This window comes from Gekko japonicus, unplaced genomic scaffold (genome assembly GCF_001447785.1).
Source record: "Gekko japonicus isolate JY-2015 unplaced genomic scaffold, Gekko_japonicus_V1.1 scaffold794, whole genome shotgun sequence".
Taxonomy (NCBI): Eukaryota; Metazoa; Chordata; class Lepidosauria; order Squamata; family Gekkonidae; genus Gekko; species Gekko japonicus.
The window spans coordinates 599,648-626,548 of record NW_015164692.1 but is presented as its reverse complement, the minus strand read 5'-3'; the positions used below and the strand labels follow the sequence as shown (position 1 = coordinate 626,548).

Sequence of the window (26,901 nt, the reverse complement as noted above, 5' to 3'; positions counted from 1 at the left end):
TCTCAGCCCTGCCTACCTCACAGGGTGTCTGTTGTGGGGAGGGGAAGGGAAAGGAGATTGTAAGCCGCTCTGAGACTCTTTGGGTAGTGAAGGGCTGGGTATAAATCCAGTCTCTTCTCCTCTTCTGTCTTTTTAACTGTTATGATTACTCATAGTCATAATAAAACTGGTTTGAAGAATTATTTTAATATTAAATTATGCTTGTCATTATAATATGTTGTAACTCGCCCTGAGGTAGCAGGGGAGGGTGAGTCATAAATCAAACAAAATAAACAAACGTACGAACAGAGACAAAGACATTAATGGGAGGAGCTCAAAACAAGATACCCTACTTTCTTTCTTTTTTAATATTTTATTATTTAAAAAGCATTAAACAGTGTTAAACAGTTACAGAGGGATCAAACTTATCATAATCAAATAGGATATCTAACACTTTTAAGTATTTCTGTATAATACATAAGCAAAGTATTGTAATTAAGTACACTACTTTGAAATAAGTATAACACACTCTCAGAACATAATGTAATTGAAATAACTCAAAAAGAAGTATACACAAACAGTACAACAGAACTAAAAGAAATAAAATTATCTAGAGTTAAGTCTAGTTTACTGGTTTTAAACTTTGTTCCATAAACAACTGGGAGCATTGTTCTGATTATTTAAATTACCAGGTCTAAGGAGCGTAAGCTACTATAGGTTAGATTCAGATACCCCTACTTTCGAATGCTATATGCCTATCTAATTCCCTTTTGAAGCCGTCCATGCTTGTAGCCGTCACCATCTCCTGTGGCAGTGAATTCCAAGTGTTAATCACTCTTTGGCCCACAGAAGTAAAGCCCTTGAAAGACCAATGAGATTTCCAGGGTGTGAACTTTCAAGAGTTCAGGCTTCCTTTGCCTGATCTTTACCAGAGCTTTGACTCTCAAAAGCTTCTACCCTGGAAGTCTTGCTGGTTTTAAAGGTGCTAGTAGACTGGAATCTTGCCGCTTTGGGCAGCGGCTTTCTGTTCCTGGGCATGCCCGTGAGCCGCCTGTTTCAAGATCCAGTTACTGCTCGGCCACGCTTTCTTCCGATGTGTTCAGTCCCGTACCTGCCCTGTATTTGGCTGTGTGGACACAGATGCCAGTCTTTCAAATGGTTTGACGTTTGACCCTTCCCTGCCCCTCTCCCACAGGCTCGTGAGCTATTTGAAAAGGGTGTCATGAGTTTTGAGATGGTAGCAATGAGAAGACTCTTGAGAGTCCCTTGGACTGCAAGGAGATCAAATCAGTCAATCCTAAAACTGTTCCCTGAGAGGACAGATAATGAAACTGAAGCTCAAATACTTTGGCCACCAAATGAGAAGGGAGCACTCACTGGAGAAGACCCTGATGCTGGGAAAGATTGAAGGTCAAAGAAGACGGGGACGGCAAAGGATGAGATGGTTAGACAGTGTCATAGATGCAATGAGCATGAAATTGAGCAAACTTCAGAGGACGGCGGAAGACCGGAAGGCCTGGCGGGATCTGGTCCATGGGGTCGCAAAGAGTCGGACTCGACTGTGCGACTGAACAACAACAAAGGAATGAGGAACAACGGCTGGGAAACAGTCGGGGTCTGAAGGTGTTTCTCCTTCGGTTCCCCTCCAGTGCTCCATGGGAGTGTACTGTCTGCAAGAGCATCCAGGCACTGTCTGTTGCTGGAGAAGATAATGGGGGGGGGGAGGATAGTGCTTCTGGTCAAATGATATGACACGCACATACCCTCCACAGATCTGTGCATACGTAGCACAACGTGTGTAGCTACTATGCATGATAATCTTCCCCACGTCATAGGTTTGCGTTTACAGTCTGACTGTTTCCTGCTAACATTCTTATCCTTTCCCTTTCTTCCCCTATAAGTACAGATCGTAAGCTTGCTAGTATAGGGTCTGTCTTCTCTTTCTAATTTCTGCACAAGGCTTGGCTGAATTTTATGCATACGATTCATTCCATGGAGGAAAGAGAGGCTATATTCAGACTCTTTGCGGGAGCGCCGCTTGCTAGGAATAAAGAGGCGCAGAACTTATGTCTGTGACTTTGCGCCGTGCGGTCCGTTTGCCCTCTGTGCGAGTCTGTTCTGTTCCCCTTCTCTGAAACAGGAAAAGGAGTCCGTCTTGAACAACCTGGCGAGGAAAGCCAAACTCGCAGAAGACATGTTTAATCAAGTACCGGGCATCCACTGCAATCCACTTCAGGGAGCCATGTATGCTTTCCCACGGATCTTTATCCCTGCCAAAGCTATTGAGACTGCAAAGGTGAGAACTGCGTAGCAGCAGAGGAGAGAATGAGACAACCTTAGGTGCAACCAAACTGCAATGTATGGGTAAAACGTTTAACTTCCATTTAGGCCCTGGCAAAGAAGTTATGTCAGGGCTATATTATAATGGAATGGTTCAGGAGAGGCCTTAAATGAAGGGAAGGGGACTGTGGACTATACCACTGCGTATAGAACATATTAGCAGGATATTATACATAGCACTCACTGCCAATGCTCCCTCCAAGCTGTAGAGTCTTGTGAGCAAAAATTCTACTTTGTGAGCTACTAGCATTAAAGTTGTGAGCGAGCGATTTGGCTCCTGCATAAATTAGTTTGCTCTGGAGCCAACCTTCCTGAGCTAAAACAAACAGTGTGTGAGCCGGAGGCTACAAAACTCTGAGCGAGCTCACACTAACTCAGCTTAGAAGGAACACTGCTCACTGCATTGTCTTCTCTTTATGCACCACCGTTTTCTGCACTGTTTTAACATATCACAGCTACTATTTCCACTTGTGTGATCCTAGTCCTATTACACTGCTTATTAGAGGTTGCACTGACACACTGTGTAATCCGCTTTATAGTGAGGAAGCGTACTATAAATAAACCAAATAACAAGTATTTGAGAGCCAATGCAGAAAAAAAAATAGTTGGGAAGAAACAGTGATCTTTCATTCTGCCATGTATTTTTATTCTATTTTATTGTATTGATTTGTACGCTTAAAACCTCTAGTCACAAGAGTTTCAGAGAATAGCCACGTTGGTCTACAGGAGAACAGCTAGATTCTAGTCCACTAGAACCTTAGAGACCCAACAAGATTTGCAGAGTATGCCCTGACCTGGATAGCCCAGGCAAGCCCGATCTCATCAGATCTCGGAAGCTAAGTAGGGCCGACCCTGGCAAGTACTTGGAAGGGAGACCTCCAAGGAATACCAGGGTCGGGGTGCAGAGGCAGGTAATTATCAAAGCCACCTCTCTGAAATGTGCTAGCCCCACTAGGGGTCGCCAGAAGTTGCCGTGACTTCCAGGCATGCAAGCGCACATGCACACACACACATAGATAATTAAAAAAAAGATTTGCAGGGCACAAGCTTTCAAGACTCAAAGCTCCCTCAATCAAATCTCGAATACCCCGGGCTCTTTTTGTAGAAAAAGCCCAGCAGAAACTCATTAGCATAATAGGCCACACCCAACAGGAGAAACTCATTAGCATATTAGGCCACAACCCTGACAGCACAGCTCATTAGCACATTAGGACGCACCCCCATGTTACCAGAAGTGTGCTCATCCAGCCACACCCACCTTTCGCTTCTTCTTCTGTTTACCTTGTTTGTTGTCAAAACCCAGGGCCTTTTTTTGGAGCAGGAACTCCTTTGCATGTTAGGCCACACACTCCTAATGCAGCCAATCCTAATGAGTTTCTGCTGTTGGGTGTGGCCTGTTATGCTAATGAGTTCCTGCTGGGCGTGGCCAGCTCGGGAGCCAGCCACAACTCCGTTCCTGTGCGTTCCTGCCCAAAAATAGCCCTGCGAATACTTATAAACCCCAGAATCTTGTTGGTCTGTAAGGTGCTATTGGACTCGAACACAGTTGTTCATAAAAGGAAAGGGAAGAAACTTCTGCTTGCCTTTCACCTAGATTCCTCTGGCGAGAACGCCCATCAGTCTACTTTTATCTCTTCAGGTTCACAAAATGGCTCCCGACATGTTCTACTGTATGAAACTTCTGGAGGAAACTGGGATCTGTGTGGTTCCCGGCAGTGGCTTTGGCCAAAGAGAAGGAACGTACCACTTCAGGTACAGGGTTGTTTAACACTCAAGTAGGGGGTGCTGGAGATACACGGAGCAATCCTAAGCAAAGTTACCCCCTTAAAGCCCATGGAAGTCATTGGGCCTAGAAAGGTGTTAACTCTACTTTGGATCACACCAGCAGTTGCTGTGTGTCTGCTCTTATTTTTCTTCTTTTGATGCCACCTCCACCACACAGGTTTAAAATGCCTTTTCCTGTTTTCCCCCAGGATGACAATTCTCCCTCCCGCCGAGAAACTGAAGATCCTGCTGGAGAAAGTGAAAGCGTTTCATATAAAGTTCCTTGAAGAGTACTCTTAAGCAAAACAAAGACTTTCTTTTTTTTCTCCTAGAGTGAACGGGGAAAATAAAACAAAGCTGTGATGGGGGGGAGGGAATATATGCTTTTTTAATCTCCTGAAATCCAGTCCGTAATACAATCGCTAGAGCCCAGCTGTGAAATCTGAGTACATTGTGGCATATATTACTAAGTGTTAATGTTATGGAAGGGGGAGAGGGAGTAAAGAGTGGTAAATTTGGAAAGAAAGAAAAAAAGGTAAGATTTTGTGCCTTGATCAGAAATTATATACTCCGCTTCTGTGGCTGGGCTGGGTAAACAAGGTTAAGAGGTGGGGTGGGGGGATGTTATTTGAGAAACACTGAAACTCAAATATGAAACGTTAGCAAAATTTGATCGGACTGGCAACTCGGTGTTGATAAACACCTTTCCGTACTTTAAAGGAAAAAACCTACCTTCTATAGAGAAACACCATGCCTTTCTGTCTTACGTGAAAGCTAACTCAGCTGAAATAGTGTCTGCGTGAGCTCTTAAGTAACTGACTTTCTTGAGAGAGTCTTGGGCAGAAATTCATGGTGGATCAGGCCCATTGACATCCTGTAAAGCCTCAAGAGAAACATGCATCACATTTCTTTTTTTGGGGAGGGGGATTCAAGAAGTTGCCAAAATTATTCTCTGTCTGTTGAATTCTGCCTTTCTAATGTGGGCTTGGTTGGCTCAGCATGAGAATAATAAATATCCAGGGACTTTGCATGGAAACGAATAATGCCAAATCATCTGGTTAGGAGCAAGGAGGGGGGTGGGAATTAAGGGCCGTGAAGTAAGAGGAGAACGGAAATAATCAGATTCATGCTTTCCTCTTGCGTCTGGCTCTGTGCAGCTTTAGAAACTAGTCCCAGAGTAGACGAGTCATGCCAGGGAAGAGAGCGCTGTTAACTGGCATCCATCTGAGTCCAAGAGATTGCCGACATTGGATTCCTATGGGCTGTATACCAAACACTGGTGCTAGGAGAAAGATATCAGACAGCCCCACAAATACCACCCGAGGTTGACGGGTCATAGCCAGGCAGAAGGGGGCCATTTTTCCGGGTAGCGGTACAATACTGTCTGGCTAAACAGCCTCCCTTAGCAGAGCTGTAGTCTTCATTCTACCCACACCATGTTGGATGCTTAGCAACAGACGTTAACCTATTACCTCTTGATGCTTTTCCCTTTCGGAGAGGCCGTGGGATTTCTGGCGGGACGGTGCAAACCAGCCTGTCACATGGAGCTAAAGAATTCTGGCTTCCCTCTCGCCAGCGAGCATCATTGCAAACCCAATGACGTTTGCCCGGGATGCAGAATCGCATCGGATTCCGTAATGTGTTCTAGTTAGTGGTGGCAAACGGGCCTTCAACACTGCTAACCAGAGTAGGTTTTACCGCTCGGTAGTCAGTGCACCCTATTGTTGTTGTAGCCAGGAGTCCTCCATGATCGAGCCAGTTGGGGTTAACTTTATGATAAAGGTGAAAGTACGTGACATCTGGTACATCTTCTTGGCTTAGTATTTGTACCTGTTCTTGGTACCAGCCCATGTTCTCAGACAAGTGAATGGTTCTCCTGGATGAATTAGACCAGTCCTTTGGTTGAAAATGACAGGCCACTGTCCTTACTTGGCTGCAGACCAGGCACAGAGTTCCAAGAAACCAACCAAGCCACCCAACCTGACGAGGGACAACAGCAGACACAACCGTCCAGTGTCAAATATTGGGAGCCGCAGGATCAGACTTTGTAGTTTCGCCTGTAGGGCTTGTCAACTTGTCAGCTCTCAACCTGCTTATCCCGTTCACACCTCACGGGGACAAGAGCGGCAGAAAAGCCTGCCCTTTGATGGAAACACCTGGATTCGCAACATTCTGCACTTCCACGGTTTTGTAAGCGTTAAGTAACTCTGGAGCAGCGGAAGGCTGAAAGAAACCGTGTCCAACCTGGGGGGGTTTCTGTAAGAATTCTCAAATTGCACTTTTTTCCTCAAATCCAGCTTTGCTTGGGAGAAGCTGCCGTGTTGAACGTGGAGGCGCAACCAAATCCCCTGCGCTCAAAATGGCAGTTCGTATATTATTTTTATATTTTTTGTAAGTAGAGATTTTTTCCATTGGGAGTTGTGGGGGTAGAATTTGAATTCTTAACAAGCCAGTGGGTTTTGTATCGAACCTTGTGTTTACACCCGATGTTCCTGAAAACAATGCAAGAGGTTTACATGTTTCTAAATAATACTTTTGCGGGTGTTTTAAAAGGTTTTTTTTTTCCCCTTTCTCCTTCTGTCTTAAAAATAGGGCAGCAATCCTTAAAACTTACTTTGTCAAAGGCAAGGAACGCTGCCCTACTTTTGGTTGCATTTGTAAACTGTCTTATTACGGTGCCTTTTGGTTTCTGGTACTGCAAAGGAGAATGTACGATTGGGGGTGGGGAGTTCTCTGCGTTTCTTTGAACATGGCAGTCGTGTTCTAGTTGATTGACAACATTTGTATGTACTGTAATGAGTTTGCGTTTCAATTCTGTTGTGCTTGAACTGAGGCGGCTGCCCTCAGAAATCCTGTTCTGGAATTAACTTGGATGGACATTTCTACAAACGGACGAGTTTGAGGATTGCGACCTAAGAAACTGATTTGTCTGTCTTTCATGACCTTTTATGTTCAGATCTCGAGTAAGACCGCTATCGTGATGCATGCTCGTAGGTACGAATTTCCTACAGGTGCTCCTCATACTGTATTTGGATGACTTTTTAAATGTATCTACAAAATAAATAAAAGCTATTGAAAACAACTTGTGGCAGTGCAAAGTCTCCCGGGGATGAGTTTTAACAGACTCCCGTGGGTGCATATTTTACAGCTAGGGTTGCCAGGTCTGGATTGGAAAATACCTGGGGACTTTGGGGGTGGAGCTGGTAGAGGGTGGGGTTTTGGGGAGGGGAGGGGCCTCAGCATGGTACAGTGCCATAGAGTCCACCCTCCAAAGCAGCCATTTTCTCCAGGGGAGCTGATCTCTGTCAGCTGGAGATCAGTTGTAAAAGCGGGAGATCTCCAGGCCCCACCTGGAGGCTGGCAACTCTATTTACAGCCGACCCCCTTCCTACCTTCTGTGTTATGCCACGATGGACCATAGAGCTACAACTGCAGACTGCTGCAGAGGGGAGACCTCTGGTGGAGTGGAGGTCGTGGTACAAGTCATAGCCGACTTAAGAGTGACCCCAGCGCAGGGCTTCCAAGGCAAGTGAGAAGCAGAGGTGGTTTGCCATTGTCTTCCTCTGCAGAGTCTTCCTTGGTGGGTCTCCCTTCGAAGTACCACCCCTGCTTAGTTTCCGAGATCTGCGCCATATTCAAATTATACAGCTACAAGACTAGAGAATCACGGCTCATAATATCCAGAGAACAAGAGGAAAAAAGCCATGTACACGTGCTAAACAATGCAAAAACGATACTATGTTTGTGAATAATGATACATTTCAAAATAGTGTGAAAAATACAATGGGAGACCTCTGGTGGAGTGGAGGTCGTGGTACAAGTCATAGCCGACTTAAGAGTGACCCCAGCGCAGGGCTTCCAAGGCAAGTGAGAAGCAGAGGTGGTTTGCCATTGTCTTCCTCTGCAGAGTCTTCCTTGGTGGGTCTCCCTTCGAAGTGCCACCCCTGCTTAGCTTCCGAGATCTGTGCCATATTCAAATTATACAGGTACAAGACTAGAGAATCACAGCTCATAATATCCAGAAAACAAGAGAAAAAAAGCAATGTATATGTGCTAAACAATGCAAAAACAATACTGTGTGTGTGAATGATACATTTCAAAATTGTGTGAAAAATACAAATGGAAGAGAGGTCCAAAACACTTGAGTTGATGACATTTTTTGTACTATCCAGTCATTTCAAAGGTCTTCATCTGAACTGGACCATGCATATCAGTTGTCTCCGGGTTTGATTCCCACTCCTCCACTTGCACCTGGCTGGATGACCTTGGGCAAGCCGTAGTTCTGATAAGAGCTGTTCTTGAAAAAGAGCAGTTTCTGTCAAGAACTCTCTTAGCCCCACCCACCTCACAGAGTGTCTGTTGTGGGGAGGGGAAGGGAAAGGAGTTTGTAAGCCTCCTTTGGGTAGTGAAGGGCGGGGTATAAATCCAATCTCCTCTTCTTTTTCCAGGGGTTGAGAACCACTGGGGAGTGCTAGACCTGATGGATTGTGGCCCTGTCACTCCCCTTTTAAAGTCACAGGAGATCACCAGCCAGAAAAGGTGGAAATTGTGAGAGGCCCTCTCCCCCCCACCTCCCGGTTTGCTCCCTTTCAAAAATCTTTAGTGGTATCCATTCCGTTGCCAGCTTTGAGTTAAGAAATCCCTGGAGATTTAGGGGTGGATGAAAGGGGGAGGGAATTTAGGGCAGGACCTCCTCTGCGATTTAGGGGTGGATAAAGGGGGGGGGGGAGATTAGGGCGGGACCTCCTCCGCAGGGCATAATGCCACAGAGCCCACCCTCCAAAGCAGTCATTTCCTCCCGGGGGAACTGATCTCTGTAGTCTGGACTGGAGACCAGACCAGTCGTAATTCCGGGTGATCTCCAGGTCCCACCTGGAGGTTGGCAGCCCCCAAGAAAGAGAGTTCCCTCCAGCCAATGCCCCCACCTCAAATATTCCTCCCCCCCTCCCCTGGAGAGGGCGGGACCGGCCTTCGGCCCGCCTCGCCTCTTCCCCGGGGCGGGGTTCCCGATAAATGCCTCCCCTCGCCCGCCTTCTGCCTGCGCGTGGGTCCGCCATGGCGCTGAAGAAGTATTACTCCGGGGCCGAGAAGCGCAGCGGCGACTCCGGAGTGGTGCCGGATCGGAGCCTCCTGAGCAAAGAGCAGCGGGACGAGCGGATCAGTCTGTTTCTCCGGGATTTCGACCAGCAGGGTGAGGAGGAGGAGGGCGGAGGCTGTTGGGGCTGCGGAATCGGGGCCCCCGCGTTTGGAGACATGGAGCGCTTGCGGCGTCTAGGTCAAGACTTGTCTCTTTGGGCGCCGCTACGGGCAATGCGCCCTCTAAGCTGTGGAGTGTTTGTGAGCAAAAATCCTACTTCGTGAGCTGCTGGCATTAAGGTTGCGAGAGCAGTTTGAGCAAAAAATCCTACTTTGTGAGCTGCTGGCATTAAAGTTGCGAGAGCAGTTTGAGCAAAAATTGTACTTCGTGAGCTGCTGGCATTAAGGTTGCGAGAGCAGTTTGAGCAAAAATCCTACTTTGTGAGCTCCTGGCATTAAAGTTGTGAGTGAGCAGTTTGGCTACTGCATAAATTAGTTTGCTCTGGAGCCGTCCTTCCTGAGCTAAGAAAAAAAATGTGTGAGCCGGAGGCTGAAAAACTGTGAGCTGGCTCACACTCATTCAGCTTAGAGGGAACACTGGTGACGGGACGCTTTCTCCCATGTTGAATCATGTCCTTTAAGTCCACTCTGCAACTGGGGTTTCCTGCGCGCAATGGCACAAATGCGCCCGCAGAGTGCACGGAAGGGGCCTCGTTCCAGCTTGCGCATGGCTTCTCTTTTGACCGTCTCCGCCCGTTGCTTTTGTCCCCCCCGCAGCGAAGGAGCACCTCCGAGCCATGAAGCAAGACCTGGAGTCCCTCCTGCAGACGGCCGAGAAGGCCTTCCGCGTGGAGCTCCTGACCAGGCCGGTGGTCATGCGGGAAATGAGGAGGAAGGACCTGATCAGTTGAGTGCCGGGCTGGGCTTACTCGGGAGTAAGGGGAGCCGAGTGGGGTGGGGGCTTCCCTCGGGGTAGGGGCCAGCTTACTCTGGAGGAAGCGCCTTTGACCTTGGTGGGTCTTACTCCTGAGCAGGCGTGGACAAAATTGGTGAAGGGAGAAGGGGCGTGGCTCAGCAGTGGCATGCGGAAGGCCCAGGTTCGAGTTCTTTTTTTTTTTTTAATTACTTACAATTTTTATTAAAAGAAACGTTGAGTTAACAATAAAAATGATTTGAATAACAGGCTAAGATATACATGATAGGGGTAATCTAAATGCACCCCTGAACTAAAGAGTAATATAAAACAATGTAACATTAAGCGATATAAGGAGTGAGAGTAATAGTATATAGTTAAAGAGTGACAACTAAGAATAAAGTTCTGATAGATGGCAGGTGATGTGAAAGACCTCTCTGTCTGAGACCCAGGAGAGCAGCTGCCAGTCTGAGTAGACAATACTGGCTCTGTGGACCCAATGGCTGATTCAGGATAGGGCGGCTTCATGACGAGGAGGGGCCGTGGCTCAGGGGTAGAGCATCTTCTTGGAAGGCAGAAGGTCTCTGTTTCAGTCCCCCAGTACCTCCAGTTAAAAGGCTCAGGAATGGCAGTAGGTGATGTGAAAGACCTCCGCCTGAGGACCCCGTAGAGCTGCAGCCAGTCTTGAGTAGGACCAGTGGCCTGATTCAGTATAAGGCAGTTTTACATATACATATAAAGTAAAGGTAAAGGTTCCCTTGCTCGAAAGCCAGTCAAGTCCGACTCTAGGGTTGCGGTGCTCATCTCCGTTTCAAAGCCGAAGAGCCAGCGCTGTCCGAAGACGTTTCCGTGGTCATGTGGCCGGCATGACTAAACACCGAGGCGCACAGAACGCTGTTCCCTTCCCACCGAAGTGGTACCTATTTATCTACTTGCAATTTCTTGCTTTCGAACTGCTAGGTTGGCAGGAGCTGGAACTAGAGACGGGAGCTCACTCCGTCATGCGGCAACCCAGGTCTCGAACTGCTGAACTACCGACCTTCCACAGCCTGCAGTTCAGCATCTTATATACATATACATAGACCTTTATTGGCATAACACAGGAACAATAAGGAAGGCAATGGAACAAATAAATTAATAGAACGAATTAATAGATCATAACAAGTTACATCAAGTTACACCAACAGGGGATCATTTTTAAACTTCTCAAGAATAGTGAACTCAGTTAAAAAATATAACAATCCAAATGAGCACAAGGGGGATTAAGACTTATGCGCCCTTACCCTTCGCTTCCAAACAGAAGCTAAGAATTCAGCAACAGACAGGGAAATTGCCGAGAACTTATCAGACAATAGAATTTGAAGATCATTGTCAGTCGAATTCCTTGTGGAAGGTAAGTGGGGACTGATCAAATAGCTGCGCATGGTAGAGTATTGGGGACAGCGTAGAAGGATATGAGCAACTGAATCAGGTTCACTATAGAGACAATTGCAGGTTCTGTCCCTATAGGGGATACCCCTATATCTGTATAAGGCAGTTTCATGTGTGAAGTTGGGACTGTGTATCAGTTGGTAGAGCATTTGCTTAGTATGCTGAGAGGTTCCAGGGGTATAAATCCAGTCTCTTCTTCTTCAAGTTACTGCCAGACTCCTGTTTTAGTAAAGCAGGAAAGATTGCTAGAAGAAGCAGCTGATTTTTATGCATCTGCAACCCGGGACCTTGGTCTGATGGTCTTATCTCTATATCGCAGATCTGAAGGAAGACGAAGCAGCAGCCACAGTTGTGGCTGCAGTGACAGCTGTAAGTTTTCTTTCATGTAGCGGCTGTTTGGGTTCACGGAACTGGGATCCCGGTGCGCCTTTGGGTAGCTGGGTTGGTGAGCTCATTCGTGGCACAGCTTTTAAAGTCATGTGTTGAACCCCACCCTGATTGTCAGTAGAGATGTGAAGGCCCGGAAAAGCCTTTTTGTTTTTTTCTGAAAAATTGGAAAAATTGAAAAAAGAAAAGGAAAAAAAATGATTATGGAATGTTTTATTTTAACATGATGAATAAAATATTTTAAGACAAGGTGTTCAAATATTTTCCAAATCATTTCTAAAATATATATATATATATATGTTATCAGATTGATCTAATTTCTGTGCACTGAGGACAAGCAAGTCCTAGGTTACAAACTGAACTCTCCAATGCAAGAACAAGATGCGTTTCTTCCTTTAGGAGGTGCGATTGTCAGAAGAAAATTAAAAAGTTTCAGTTTTGTTCTTGCATGTGGGTGGGTATTCTGTTTGTAATAATTGTTTGGATACACTATATTTTTAATATGCTAGTTGTGATAATTTCATGCCAAGTAAAAATGTCCATAGTCATATTTTATGTTCCTAAAGTAACAGAATGACTTTCAATCTAGAAAAGACAAAAGAAATGCTAATGTAGCATTTTTTTCCAATTTTTCTGAAAATTTCGGTTTTTTCCTGAAAAAACCCGGAAAAAACCCAGTGTTTTTTCCGAGCTTCAAAATGTCAGAAATGTTACATCTCTAATTGTCAGTCTGCCTTTAAACCGCTACGGTGCATCAAGCTGAGTCTGCAGTAGAGGCACTGGAAAGATTTGAATAACAGGCTAAGATGGAAGTCTCAGCCTCTTCTCTTTCTTTTTTCTTTTGCCCCCCCACCTGTCTACGCCGCAGAACGACTGCTCGGTGGGAGAAGGGCCCACCCCCAAGCTGGTGCGGTCAGCCAGCAAACGAGGTGAGCCGATCTCCATGCTTAGAAGAGGGAATGCTTCGAAGAGAGCCAGCATGGTGTCGTGGTTAATAGCGGGGGACTCTCATCTGGAGAACCGGGTTCGATTCTGCCCTCCTGCACATGAAGCCAGCTGGGTGACCTTGGGTCAGTCGCGGCTCTCAGAGCTCTCTCTCAGTCCCCCGAAATAAGTCTAGCTCGCCACCTAGTGGTGCGTAATGCTGAAAGAGTTAGAACTTGAAGCTGCCAGACAATCTTAGGATCTCCTGGCTATCCTACACTCAATGCCATACGGTGATTGGTGAAGGAGGCAGCCCTGGAGGCTGATGCGTCTTTGCCGCAGATGCACTTGGGAGGATGCTGACTATGCCCAATAAAGGCTCTTCTGGTTGTCTTGCCAATTTTTTGGGGGGGGATTATTCCGGAAGTTCCCCCAAGTGATTTGCTGCATTATTCAGACTATGTCTGCGGTTGGGGCCTTGCTTAAAGATGCCACTCCCTCTTCTAGACAGCCGCTGTAAGACGAAACCTTGAATTCCTCCACTGTAAACTTTTTTATTTCTTGACTGTCTTTTTCTGCCGCTGAACACGTTCTACTTTGTTCTTGAGGGTGGCGATGCCAATGGAGTGCGTGTCTTTGACGCTTGGAGCGCTTGTTTCTTTCCATCATTTGTCCCCTGCCTTTCTCCCTGATGGGGGCCTGAAGCAGCTTCCATCATTTCTCCTCTCCTCCATTTTAGCCTCACAACAACCCTGTGAGGTAGGCTAGGCTGAGGCAGTCACTGGTCCAAGGTCACCCCCCAGCAAGCTTCCAGGGCAGAGTGGGGGTTTCAGGTGATTCTGCATTGGTTTTTCCCTCCGTTGTTTTACGAAACCCAGGTTGGAACAGAAATTCCCCCTCTGCATTGCAGGCTGCGGTCACTTCCTTTGACCATCACGTTTTATGGTACCTTCTGCATAGATTTATGGCCGTTCAGGGGTGACTTTGCAGTCCGTAGGGCATTGCCCCGAGGTATTTGTGGTTTTGAGCTGCACTTTTTCCTCCCAGTTGAGAAAATGTGGAGCGAATGCTAGATGCAGAATCGCCCTTCAACCTGAGTCTCCATTATGCTAGTCCAACATCCTGACCACTATACCTTGCTGGCTCTGTCTTGGTGGGGATTGGCTGCTGAGAACAGGAAGTAGCTCTTTCACGCACTTTTCTTAAAAGTATAGCTAGTGGGAATCTATTATAATGCTTCTGAGGCATCTAATGACTATATGTGCAAAGCCGCCATTGATTTGATTGACTGTCTGCCTTTCTAAGTGTGACTTAAGGTGGATTACACGGTGTAAATCAATTTACAAAGTCAGATCCCTGCTCTTCTTAAGAGCTCTGCTAAAATCTTGTAGCACGGCTGCTTCCATTGTTCTGCACATAAAATGAGTGCACTACTGGGCGCATGTTGTTCATTTAGCCAAATGGTGTAGTGGTTAAGTGCATGGACTCTAATCTGGGAGAACCGGGTTTGATTCCCCACTCCTCCACTTGCACCTGCTGATGTGACCTTGGGTCAGTCACAAGCTCTGTCACAGCTGTCCTTGAAAAAGAGCAGTTTGTGTCAGAGTTCTCTCAGCCCCACCCACCTCACAGGGTGTCTGTTGTGGGGAGGGGAAGGGGAAGGAGTTTGTAAGCCGCTCTGAGACTCCGAGTGAAGGGTGGGGTATAAATCCAATCTCTTCTTCTTTTTCTTCTTCTGTCCTGAGCTCTGGTGGTGGTGGTGGTGGTGGGAACTAAGCTCTAGAAGAGAGTGGTTTTGTACCTGATTCCATGGCATGGATCAGCTTGGGTGAGCAGAAAGTGCTTTTCTTGAGCATTTTCTTGAACATATATCCTTTCTCCCCCCACCACCACCACCACCAACATCAGACTGCATGCCACTCTTGAAGATTCCTTGACCCTTTTGGAGTGACTTCTCGGCCGTTGTGGCGGGGGTGTCTGTAAAGCTTGTTGGTGAGGTAGAATGCCACGTGGCTTTCTCAATCCAAGCTAGAATGTCCCAGCAAATCTTTGAGAGATGGTTGGCGGCCAACGTTCCCTCTAAGCTGTGGCGTCTTGTGAGCAAAAATTCTACTTTGTGAGCTACTGGCATTAAAGTTGTGAGTGAGCGATTTGGCCACTGCATAAATTAGTTTGCTCTGGAGCCATCCTTCCTGAGCTGAGACAAAAATGTGTGAGCTGGAGGCTAAAAAACTGTGAGCTAGCTCACACTAACTCAGCTTAGAGGGAACTTGGCGCGCCAAGTGCTTAATGACGCTCTGCGAAACGCTTCTTCTAGTGAAGGTCACCACAATTGTGGAATATGAAGATGCAAAAGGGAAGCACGGATCGCAGGCAAAGAAGACGTCGCAAAAAGTGAGTCCGGAAAGGGGTGTTTTGCGTGGGTTTGGTTGGGGGAGACCTTGTCTTTTAGAACTGTCTCTGTCTTGCTGATGAGAAAGTATTGACTAGTTTTTAAAAAAATGAAATCTGGTCCTTGCTCCCAGGAGCTCAGGGCCAGTATGTGGTTCTGCCACTTGGATGCTACCCTAGAAAAGCTCCTCGGCAGGTGTGGCTGAGAGTGCGTCTGGCCCAAGATCACCCAGTGAGCATCATGGCTGCGTGGGGACTTGAATTGGGGTCTCCCCAGTCCTCATCTAGTTCTCTTGACTGTTGCTTCACCCTGGTTTTCCAATGTTTTGTTTATATGACCCTTGGGAGAAGAGGGCGATGCAAGTTTGACGTGCATTTGCTTTGTGCAAAGGGTGGAGGGGTGCCATCTTTGCTGCCTCCCCTCCAAAGTGTCTGATTTCTTGGGCAGATTTTTGGTCTCATTGGTTGTTTCTATAGAGATTAACAGATATGCCCAGAGTTGGAAAAGAACTAGAGAGTGCATCTTTCCATGGCCACGCGTTTGCAATAAAATAAGAATATGTCTGAAAGCTGGGGTTGCTTCAGTGTGTGTGGGGGGGTGAGCACTTGAAAAGAGTGTCTGGGGGTGTGGAGGGAAAGATTCTCCCTTCTCACACCTTCATAAGAATATAAGAGCCCTGCTGGATCAGACCAGGGGTCCATCTAGGCCATCATCCTGTCTCACACAGTGGCCAACCAGTTCCTCTGAAGGGCCAATACCAGGGCATAGAGATCGAGGCCTTCATAAGAATATAAGAGCCCTGCTGGATCAGACCAGGGGTCCATCTAGGCCAGCATCCTGCTTCACACAGTGACCAACCAGTTCCTCCGAAGGGCCAACAACAGGGCAGAGAGGCCGCGACCTTCATAAGAACATAAGAAGAGCCCTGCTGGATGTGACCAGTGGTCCATCTAGGCCAGCATCCTGCCTCACACAGTGGCCAGTCAGTTCCTCTGGAGGGCCCAACTGTAGGGCTGAGAGGCTGAGGCCTTCCCCTGTCGCCTCCTGGCACTGGGATTCAGACGTTGACTGCCTCTGAATGTGGAGGTTCCCGTTAGTCAGTGTAGCTGGTAGCCACTGCTAGACATTTCCTCCGTGAATCTGTCCAATCCCCTTTTCAAGCCATCTATTCCTGTGACCCTCACTATATCCTTTGGCAGCGAATTCCCCTTTTTAATCACTTGTATAAGTATTTCCTTTTGTCCCTCCTGAATCTACTGCCTGACAGCTTCATTGGATGCCCTTGAGTTCTAGTCTTTTGGGAGAGGGAGGAAACGTTCTCTTTTTCAACCTTCTCCACCCTGTGCATAGTTTTATAAATCTCGTATCATCCCCCGTTGTATCTTTTTTTTTTTAACTGCAAAGTCCCAGACTCTTCAGCCTTTCCTTGTAGGGAAGGTGCTCCAACCCACTAATCTTGGTTGCCCTCTTCTGTACTATTTCCAGCTCTGCGGTGTCCTTTTTGAGATATAGTCACCAGAACTGCACACTGTATTGCAAATGAGGCCTCACTGCGGGTCTATACAGGGGCATTATAATATAACCTGTCCCCCCCCCAATAATCTTTTATTTATATAATATAACAACTGTTAGGAAATTACAACAATCTCCCTTATAAATAAAAGCCGAATGGTGGTGGCACTTCTCTAGAACATTCCGCACGCTCCAAAATCAGTTCGCTCTCTGATCTGTCATTCAGAGGGTCTCCCTATCCACTGGCTGCTTTGCCCGAGTCCTGCCTCCAACATTCTAAACATTTTGCTAATCCCCCCCCCCCCCCCACATAGCCAGTCAGAACACAGAGGTTATTTGCATATGCAGCCTCATTGGCCTCTGCCTCGGAACACAGAGGTCGTTTGCATATGCGACTTGATTGGCTTTTGCCTCTAACATTCTAAACAGTTTTGCTGTTCTGAGGTAAAATGTGTCCAAACTCCAGGTGAGGGCTGGAGATCACTCAGAATTACAACTGCTTTCCAGATGGCAGAGGTCAGTTCCCCTGGAGAAAATGGTGGGCTCTGTATCCTTATATGCTGCTGAGGTGGCCCCCGTATGACAGCCAATGTGACGTAGCAGTCAGGGCTTCAGAGCACGGGAGAGGCTGCAGGTGTGTGGGGGGTGGAAAGCTGAAGAGTGAGGGGGAAATAAAGGTAGGTTGATGATTGGCTGGGAAGGAGATAGGGTTGCCAACTCCAGGTGGGAAATTCCTGGAGATGTGAGGGATGGAGCCTGGAGAGGGTGAGGTTTCAGGAGGCGTGGGACCTCGGACAGGTACAAAGCCATAGACTCCACCCTCCAAACCAACTATTCCCTTCTGGGGAATCATCATTGCCAATCTCCAGGTGAGGGCTGGAGATCACTAAAAATTACAACTGTTCTTTAGGTAGCAGAGATCAGGGTGAAAAGGGTGGATTCAGTGTCATTATACCCTGCTGAGGTCGCCACAGCAAATTGACACTGAGTGTCCAAGGCCGGGACACCTGCCCAGAGCCTCTTTCTAGAGGCCGTTGTATTTATTTCCACAACGGGCCTTTTTCCTAGTAACAACATAATTACAAACACAAAAAACACAAGAGCAGTACAACCAAACAGCGATTCAATATATAGCTAGAACCTTCAAATTATCAGGAAGTACCCTTTTAAGCTTACTGTGTCTTTCCATATATTCAAGAAAAGGGAACCAACGTTCCAAATAGTCCGAAGGAAAGTCCAGATTCTCCGCCAAGGAAATAACATCTGGTATTTTGTCCATGACTTATTGAACCACATATTCGATGGGAGTTGTATACTGCTTTTCTAATGCCTAGCCACTAAAGTCTTGGCTGCCACCAGGATATAAGAAATGAGATCTTTCCTGACAGCAGAAACCTCTGTCCTCTTCCAGAAGACAAATTCTGGCCTCATATGGCTACTGTGCCTAGTAATATCACATATCAGTTTAAGAATAATGGTCTAATACTGCGCCATAAAAGGGCACATCCACCAGCAGTGAATGTACCCTGTTTCCCCGAAAATAAGACCTACCCAAAAAATAAGCCCTAGCAGGATTTCTGTGCAGCCTACCCCGATAATAAGACCTAGTGATGAGAGTTATGACGATGTTCCAGAAGAAGATGACTTAACTGTATTTGAATAAATGTAGATTGTTGTATTATACTTAATAAAAATAAGACATCCCCTGAAAATAAGCCCTAGTGTGTCTTCTTGAGAAAAAATAAGTATAAGACAATGTCTTATTTTCGGGGTAGGCTGCCCAAACTGCCCTCCCAACCACTGGGGCTATATGAGGGTAAAATGTGTAAATGTAGAGGGGTCAGATGCCATCTATGAACAATCTCGCCCTCTTTATTGTCAGTCCCTTTCCTAATAATCCCCAACATGCCCAAGAAAGTCTAAAGCTGTATGAAGCACCTAATGTTCTCTAGGTTCAGGGGTCAGGTGAGGGTACCCCTCATCCACAGTCCTAGAGCTCACACTGTGTGCAAAGGGTGCACGCATACCAACCTTGTGTGGGATGATGGCTCATGCTTGCTTTGTGGCTATACTAGTGAATTCTGCGCATGCTGTCTACATCTTGGGCGAAGACCGTGTGTTGGAACATAAGATGATTCAGTAGTTCGGGGAATGATACGGAAGCTTGCTGCAGTGGAACTGGGCCAGGCATCACGGAATGGGTGGCTTCCACAAGAACCAGGGTAACTTGGAATTCTTGGTGCTCATGTGGTGGAAAGTGCCGTCAAGTAGCAGCCAACGTATGGTGACCTGTAGGGCTTTCAAGGCACGAGACGAACAGAGGGGGTTTTGCCATTGCCTGCCTTTTTGTAGCGACTCTGGGCTTCTGAGATGGGGTTAGCTTGGGCCTTCCCGGTCTTTGCTCCACAATTCAGTTTTATTGCTTACTCTTTCCTCCAGGTTGTGAAAACCAAGTCACTGGCTTCCTTGACTTCTGCCTTTAAAGGCAAACAGAGTACTTCCCGGTAAGAGCGAGATGTTCCTGCTTTTCTGTTGTCCTTCATTCAAGGCCTTAAAATAGGTTTAGCTGAGATGAGAAAATGCATCAACTTGCAAAACCACAGTTTTGTGGGATAGCGGAGGACTTGCATACTGCCGAGTTGAAACAAAACTCCGTGACCAAATCCAGCCAAAGTTAAATGTTAGTCCCCTCGGTTTGGGTGCCCAAATACCTCTCCCGTTGGCACCTCTGGCATTCAAAGTGTTAAACTTTGGCTGTGTTACGTTCTTATTTCTTAGAACTGCATTCATTTAAATGTGTTGCTCTTCCAAAGTGTAGCCCTACAAAGTGGAGGGTTATAGGTGTAGCCACGTGGGAATGACAGCCGTTGTAAAACTAGCAGTGCAATCCTTTGGTCCAAGTCACCACCAAAAAGGCCCTGCTTCTTGTAGCTGTCAGCCTGATGGTGGTAGACTTCTGCCTACTGGAAGATTTGTGCAGGAGCAGGTGTCAGAGGAAGCTCTAGATCCAAAAACCTGTCAGTGACTATTGTGGTAATCTTGTGTGTCACTTTTTTCTTCTTCTTCCTTGATCCACCTTGGGCAGGTCTGCATGCTCCACTCCAAATGCGAGAAACCCTGACAAGCCCTGCAAGCTCGAACGGTCAGCGTCTGCCCCTAAGTGCACCCCAGTGGGCTCCAGGAGGTAAGCCTTGCCACTTTCTGAGTTTTGTTCTCAGGTTCTTTTTTACCTGTGATAGAAGACTAGTTGCTTGGACTTCCGCATAGGCAACTCTTTCTTTGAACCCGTTAATGAAGTACATGGGACTGAGCTTTAGATTCAATCCCTACTTGGCTGCAAAAGCTCACAAGATTGTTTTGGTTTTTATTGATAAGAACACAAGAGAAGCCAATGTTGGATCAGGCCAGTGACCCATCCGGTCCAGCACTCTGTGACACAGTGGCCAAAAATACCAGGTGCCATCAGGAGGTCCACCAGTGGGGCCAGGTCACTAGAAGACCTCCCACTGTTGCCCCCCCTCAAGCACCAAGAATACAGTGTATCCCTTGCCCCAGACCGAGAGTCCCTATCTATACCTTGTGGCTAATAGCTACTGATGGACCTCTGCTCCATATGTCTATCCAGTTCCCTCTTGAAGCCGTCCATGCTTGTAGCAGCCACCACCTCCTGTGGCAGTGAATTCCATGTGTTAATCACTCTTTGGGTGAAGAAATACTTACTTTTATCCATTCTAATGTGTTTATGTCCCACTTTTTTCCTTGATCAGGGACTCAAAAGTGGATTTTCACATAGTCCCCCCTCCCACTTAATCCCCACAACAGCAACCTTGTGAGGGTCAGTGAGGCTGAGAGATTGTGATGGGCCCAAGGTCACCTGGTGGGCTTCCGTGGTCGAGTGGCCCTGCTGGTGGGCCTCCTGATGGCACCTGGGTTGTGGCCACTGTGTGACACAGAGTGTTGGACTGTATTGGCCATTGGCCTGATCCAATATGGCTTCTCTTAGGTTCTTATGAGTGAGGGATTCAAACCCGGTCATCACCGGTCCTTGTCCTACACCCTATCCAGATGGCCTTGAAGTCATCTCTCTGGGTTAAATCTTGGAGGTAAATTCAGATGAGCCACATTTAAGTTACCATGAGATACTTAAAGGAAGGAGATGATAAAAGCAATGAGTTTTAAGGGAAGGGGAAAGGGAGGTGGTCTCTGGGAAGGAATAATTGGTGTAGTGGTTAAGTGTGCGGACTCTAATCTTGAAGAACTGGGTTTGATTCCCCACTCCACCACTTGCAGCTGCTGGGTGACCTTGGGCACGCCATAGCTCTGTCAGAGCTGTCCTTGAAAAAGAGCAGTTTCTGTCAGAGTTCGCTCGGCCCCACCTACCTCACAGGGTGTCTGTTGTGGGGAGGGGAAGGGAAAGGAGTTTGTAAGCCGCTCTGAGATTCCGAGTGAAGGGCGGGGTATAAATCCAATCTCTTCCTCCTCCTCTTCCTCGATGTATCAACTAGCTACATCAAACTTATAGTCCAACTTAACAGGAGTTGGTAGTGTCCAAGAGTTTGAGCTTGGTTTCCAGGAAGTCTTTGAGTCAACTATCATCTTGGCTAAAAATTTGCAAGGCAGCTTTAAGCCAGTAGCTGCCCTACAGTTCCCTTTCCTGTAGTGTTGGGATGACGATACTGACCACGCTTCCTGGGTTTGTTTACTGATTTTTATATCACCCCATTGAATCCTTCTCTCAAGGACCTGTGGGTGAGGATGGTGCAGACGTTCATGTAAGCCTTGCAACAGGAGGGAACATTAATGGTGTAATGGTTAGGACTAGGACGTGAGAGGACCAGGTTCGAATCGCCACTCTGCTGTGGGAGTTCACTGGGTGATCTTGGGCTGGTCACACAGCCAAACCTACCTCACAGGATTGTTGTGAAGATAAAATGGAGAAAAGAACTACGTAAGGCACTTTGGCTTCTTGTTGGAGGTGAAAGGTGTTGTATAAAGTAAGTCAATAAGAAAGACAGGGAGTTGGATTACCCGGTGAGATGCATGATTGGTTTGAATTGTGGTCACCCCAATCCCAGTCCAGTACCAGCCATTCTACACTACTTGTTTCTGAGTGGTTGGTCAAGGGATCTGAACATGTGACGGGAATGTGCTTGTATCGCTTCCACAAGTGCGGTGTCCGTGCACAAAATCCAGATGACATATCTGAACTTGATGGTGGGTCTGTTTCTTTCATCTGTATATTTTTTAGTATCGGCAGACTTTTCATATTTGGTGGTTCGCTAGGAACCAGAAATCTCATTTCGCACTGGAGCAGCGGTTCACAAGATTAGCCTATCGGTAGCTTCTTTTTACATCGGCAGTACCAGGACAGCTTCCTCTTCTTCCTTAACCCTAGACTTCCCCAGAGGGGCCTCTCCAACAGCGCATCTGCTTCAGGAAGAGCCTTTGGTGCGACTCTAAGAAGCGCTTCCATGCCGCACGAGAAAGCAGTCCCTTTCGTCAACATACCTCTGGCTGATGGGCAGGTATCGTTCTGGGGCTGTTGAACACTGGTGCAAAGTGACTTACGGGGACTCTGTAGGGTTTTCAAGAGACATTCAGAGGTGGTTTGCCATTGCCTGGTTCTGCGTAATGACCCTGGACTTCCTTAGTGGTTTCCCATCCAAATACTGACCAGGCCCAACCCTGCTTAGGTTCTGAGATCTGATGAGATCACGATAGCCTGAGTTATGGGCTGTAAAAATGAAATCCAGGCTGTGTCTGAAACTCAGTATAAGGAAACCTGCATAGTTAAGGCAAAGTTCTTTTGTCTTCTGTCAAGGCGACTTGGAGCCAGTTTGGTGCAGTGGTTAAGTGTGCGGATTCTAGTGCGGATTCTAATCTAAGAGAACCCGGTTTGATTTCCCCACCCCTCCACTTGCAGCTGCTGGATGACCTTGGGTCAGTCATAAGTTTTTTCTGAGCTGTTCTCTCAAGAGCAGTTTCTGTCAGAGCTCTCTCAAGAGCAGTTTCTGTCAGAGCTCTCTCAACCCCACCTACCTCACAGGGTGTCTGTTGTGGGGAGGGGGAGGGAAAGGAGTTTGTAAGCCGCTCTGAGACTCCTTCGGGTAGTGAAGGGCAGGGTATAAGTCCAATCTCTTATTCTTCTTTTACCTGTCTGTTGTGGGGAGGGGGAGGGAAAGGAGTTTGTAAGCCGCACTGAGACTCCTTCGGGTAGTGAAGGGCGGGGTATAGATCTAATCCCTTCTTCTTCTTCAGTTCAGGTGGGGCTGAGAGAGCTCTTTTGAGGACTGCTCTTGAGAGAACAGCTCAGAAAGAACTTATGACTGACCCAAGGTCACACCAGCAGCTACATATGGAGGAGTGGGGAATCAACCCCAGTTCTCCCAGATTAGAGTCTACCCACTACACCAAACTGGAAGTTCATTTCTGGGGTCAATGCACCTGCGTGTGGACTAATAGATACACAGGTTTTATGACCCCAGGGATCAATTTTCTTGGGGTTAGAAGGGACTGCTGAAGGAGGGGGAGACGACGGTCAGCACCTTCCACTGGCATTGCTGGACCCAGCTGGTTCCTTTCTCCTCTTGTGCAGACTCTCTGTTCGGCAAACCACGACCTCCAGAACATCAACATGGATTTGTTAAATGACGACACTGTCCAACATATTCATACTCTAGTGGTAAGTATGAATTAGCTGGCTCCTTCCACAACAAAAGTGTGTCTGTTGAATGTCTGTCTTCAAAAATTGGACTCCCCCCAGTCAAAACCAAAGCAGCAGCAATCCAGTGTAGCTCATCCTTGAAAGACTTATCACAAATCTAGATTTGTTGGCATGTGAACACAGAACACACATGAAGCTGGCTTATATTCTTGGTCCATCAAGGTCAGCATTGTCTACCCAGACTGGCAGGGGCTCTCTAGGGTCTCAAGCAGAGGTCTTCCACATCACCTACTGCCTGATCCTTTTAAGTGGGGATGCCGGGGATTGAACCTGGGACCTTCTGCATGCCAAGCAGATGCTCTGCCACTGGGCCATGACCCCTGGCAGGAGTTGGGCGTTCTATGCTTTGTACTATAAATGCTGGAAGAATGGTGGTTAAAGAGTGTTAAGGGCCATCAAGTGCCTTCTGACTTATGAGAACCGTATGAATTAATGACCTCCAAAATATCCTGCCGTAAACGGCCTTCTTCAAGGCTTACAAACTGAAGGCCGCGGCTTCCTTAATAGCGTTAATTCATCTTGTGCTGGGTCTTCCTCTTTACCTGCTGCTGCCCTCAACTTTTTCTAGCATTATTGGCTTTTCCAATGAATCTTGCGTTCTCATAATGTGACCAAAGTACAATAGCCTCAGTTTGGCCTTTTTAGCTTCTGGGGAGAATTCAGACTTGATTTGATCTAGAACGCACTTATTTGTATGGGGATGAATAAGGAAAGGTAAAGGTCTCCCTTGCTCGAAAGCCAGTCAAATCCAACTCTAGGGGGTGCTGCTCATCTCCGTTTCCAAGCCGAAGAGCCAGCGTTGTCCGAAGACATTTCCGTGGTCATGTGGCCGGCATGACTAAACGCCGAGGCACACGGAATGCTGTTAACCTTCCCACCGAAGCGGTACCTATTTATCTACTTGTAATTTCTTGCTTTCAAACTGCTAGGTTGGCAGGAGCTGGGGCCAGAGACGGGAGCTCACTCTGTCACACGGCACTCAGGTCTCGAACTGCTGAACTACTGACCTTCCGGTCTGCAACCTCTGAGCCACCGCGGCCTCTATGATGGTTAATACTCAGCCACAAAACCAATTGCAATGCGTTTGCTTCTACTTAAAGCTGAAGTCCAGAAAGTGGTTTTATTTTTCAGACTGACTATGCATGATAAACAGGTGTAACGTTCAGGGATAGTTTAGAAAGTTGACCCGTTACTTAATGCTTTCTGTTTTGCTTATTCCTTAGAACCAGTTGACAGTCTTATGTGGAAAAGCAACAGTTAAGCCAAGCTGATGGGATCTCCCAGTAACCCTTTCCGACTTTGCATGGGAGCGTCTTGGATAACTTCAGTCTCTGTGATTCTCTCATATGTAATGGGATGGACAACCCTTTCTCCTTGGGTTTTTTAATGGCATGTACGTTACATAATAAACCTTGTATTCATGCATAGAACTGACTTTGGTGTGGATGCTTGTACGAAGATGGTGTGGTACCAAAAAAATTGCCCCTGTTGCACACAAATCGCTCATCTTGAGTGAGGTGTTTGTTCTGCAGTCAATAGAATAGGCTGGATCAGGTCAAGATGGCACTGCCCTAGTCCTATGTGGCTGTGGCCTTATTACTGGTGTTGATGTCCGTGGAGCTGTGTCTTAATGCTTTCTGTTTCTTTTCATGTGCTTTCTTTTCTTTTTCTTTTTTGTATTTTTCGTGTGTGTGTGTGTGAGCCACCTGCAGGTCATGACAACCTCTGGTGACTGATCCCTACTGCGGGCCTGGAGGATATTCAGAGAGGAGGCTGAATAAAGCCTGCCCCCGCCTCCCGACTGCTGGTATTCCAAGGAGGTCTCCCATCCAAGTCCTTGCCAGAGTCGACCCTGCTTAGCTTCCGAGATCTGATGAGATCGGCCTTGCTTGGCCTATCCAGGTCAGGGCTAATCATGTGCTGTCTTGACAATTCATGAATGGTGCTTATTTAGACGCTTGTTCAGACGCAACCTAAAGGTCTCTTAAGGGACATACTACGCTATCGGCAAACAGTCAACAGTTGCCACTTGCGATGGTTCAAATGCAGTGGGATTCCAAGGTCTTGGAATGATACAGGAAAATAAATGGTGGTGTGTAATAAGACTTCATACAATCAAATATGAAAAGTTTTATTGGCGGGATATTTTTGTGTGTGTGTGTGTATGCCTGGAAGTCATGGCTGGCTTCTGGTGGCCCCTAGTGGGCTCAGACGTTTCAGAGAGGGGCCTTTGATTGCCTGCCTCTGCATCCGGAGCCCTGGTATTCCTTGGCAGTCTCCCATCCAAGTACTTGCCAGGGTCAGCCTCCCGGTGGTGGCTGGAGAACTCCTAGGATTATAACTGATCTGACAACAGAGCTCAGTTCCCCTGGAGAAAATGGCTGCTTTGGAGGGTGGACTCTATGGCATTATACCCTGCAGAGGCACCTCCCCTTCCCAAGCCCCGCCCTCCTCAGGCTCCACCCCCAAAATCTCCAGTTATTTCCCAGCCTGGTACTGGCAACACTACTAGTTCCTAGTCGGACAGTAATTTTCATGATTGATTACAGCTGTCCTCTGCCCATCCCAACCTGCCTTTTCCTCAAAGAAGAAGAGAATGGATTTATACCCCGCCCTTCACTCAGAGTCTCAGAGCGGCTTACCAACTCCTTTCCTTGCCCCTCCCCACAACAGACACCCTATGAAGTAGGTGGGGCCAAGAGAGCTCTTTCCAGAACTGCCCTTGAGAGAACAGCTCTGACAGAACTATGGCTTGCCCAAGGTCATCCAGCAGCTGCAAGTGGAGGAGTGGGGAATCAAGCCCGGTTCTCCCAGATCAGAGTCCGCGCGCCTAACCGCTACACCAGACAAAGCTTACCGTGTGTGTTTATTTTGCTGCAACTGAAGATTTTCTAAAGAAAAGAACTTGACCTTTACCCTTTTTAAAGACTTGGGTCAGATATTTATTTATTTATTACTTTCGATTTATCGCCTGCCTTTCCTGCGCAGGCAGGCTCAAGGCGGCGTACAACAGGTTAGAATGCAATAAAACGCAGATGCGTAAGTGCAATGCTATAAAATCCACGTAACAACAGTACACATACAAAGTGCCGTGAAGTGCCGATGGCGATTGCTGTATGTGGGACGTGAGGGAACTCTGCTGGCACAGTGTGTGTCCCGGTTGATCTGGGGGCTGTCCCCAGGCGACCCAGTTGCTGGATGATGTCATGTTTGCTAGAGAGACGGCAGAGCAGGTTAGTGGGTGCTGGCGGATGGCCGAGGTCTTAACTGGCGCTTTGCTCAAGGGATGTTTCCATTAAGATTGCTCAGTCCCTAAGCAACTGGAGGTTATTAATAGATCCTTGCCAGCGGCAAAAGCAGTGGACTTATCTTCCAAGCCTGTGCAGGATTCCTGTATCTTTAGCCAGTGGTGTGGCTATGTCTTGTTTACAGTTGAGATGGAAAATTTAGCTTGGTGGG

At 47.2% G+C, this 26,901-nt stretch overlaps 2 protein-coding genes across 2 annotated transcripts in view; both read left to right on the top strand.

Moving 5' to 3' along the window:
- The window catches only part of GPT2 (glutamic pyruvate transaminase (alanine aminotransferase) 2), a 47,816-nt gene extending 41,385 nt beyond the window's left edge, over positions 1-6,431 (top strand). The window contains exons 9-11 of the mRNA XM_015409429.1: positions 2,120-2,275; positions 3,959-4,071; positions 4,293-6,431. Coding sequence (XP_015264915.1) covers positions 2,120-2,275; positions 3,959-4,071; positions 4,293-4,383 — 360 coding nt within the window. The 3' untranslated portion in view covers positions 4,384-6,431. The remainder of the gene's footprint in view (positions 1-2,119; positions 2,276-3,958; positions 4,072-4,292) is intronic.
- Positions 6,432-9,132: 2,701 nt separating this feature from the next.
- On the top strand, positions 9,133-24,951 carry LOC107108888 (borealin-2-like). The gene is made up of 10 exons (XM_015409430.1): positions 9,133-9,274; positions 9,937-10,065; positions 11,823-11,872; positions 12,759-12,819; positions 15,132-15,208; positions 19,158-19,222; positions 19,804-19,902; positions 22,114-22,243; positions 23,314-23,400; positions 24,666-24,951. The coding sequence occupies exons 1-10, from the start codon at positions 9,139-9,141 to the stop codon at positions 24,711-24,713; spliced, it is 882 nt and encodes a 293-aa protein (XP_015264916.1). The 5' UTR covers positions 9,133-9,138; the 3' UTR covers positions 24,714-24,951.
- Positions 24,952-26,901: the final 1,950 nt, after the last annotated feature.

Coding starts and splice junctions, on each gene's coding strand:
- LOC107108888 (XM_015409430.1), top strand. CDS start 9,139: ATGGCGCTGAAGAAGTATTACTCCGGGGCCGAGAAGCGCAGCGGCGAC. Junction 11,873..12,758: donor TTGTGGCTGCAGTGACAGCT/GTAAGTTTTCTT, acceptor TCTACGCCGCAG/AACGACTGCTCGGTGGGAGA. Junction 19,223..19,803: donor GGCAAACAGAGTACTTCCCG/GTAAGAGCGAGA, acceptor CACCTTGGGCAG/GTCTGCATGCTCCACTCCAA.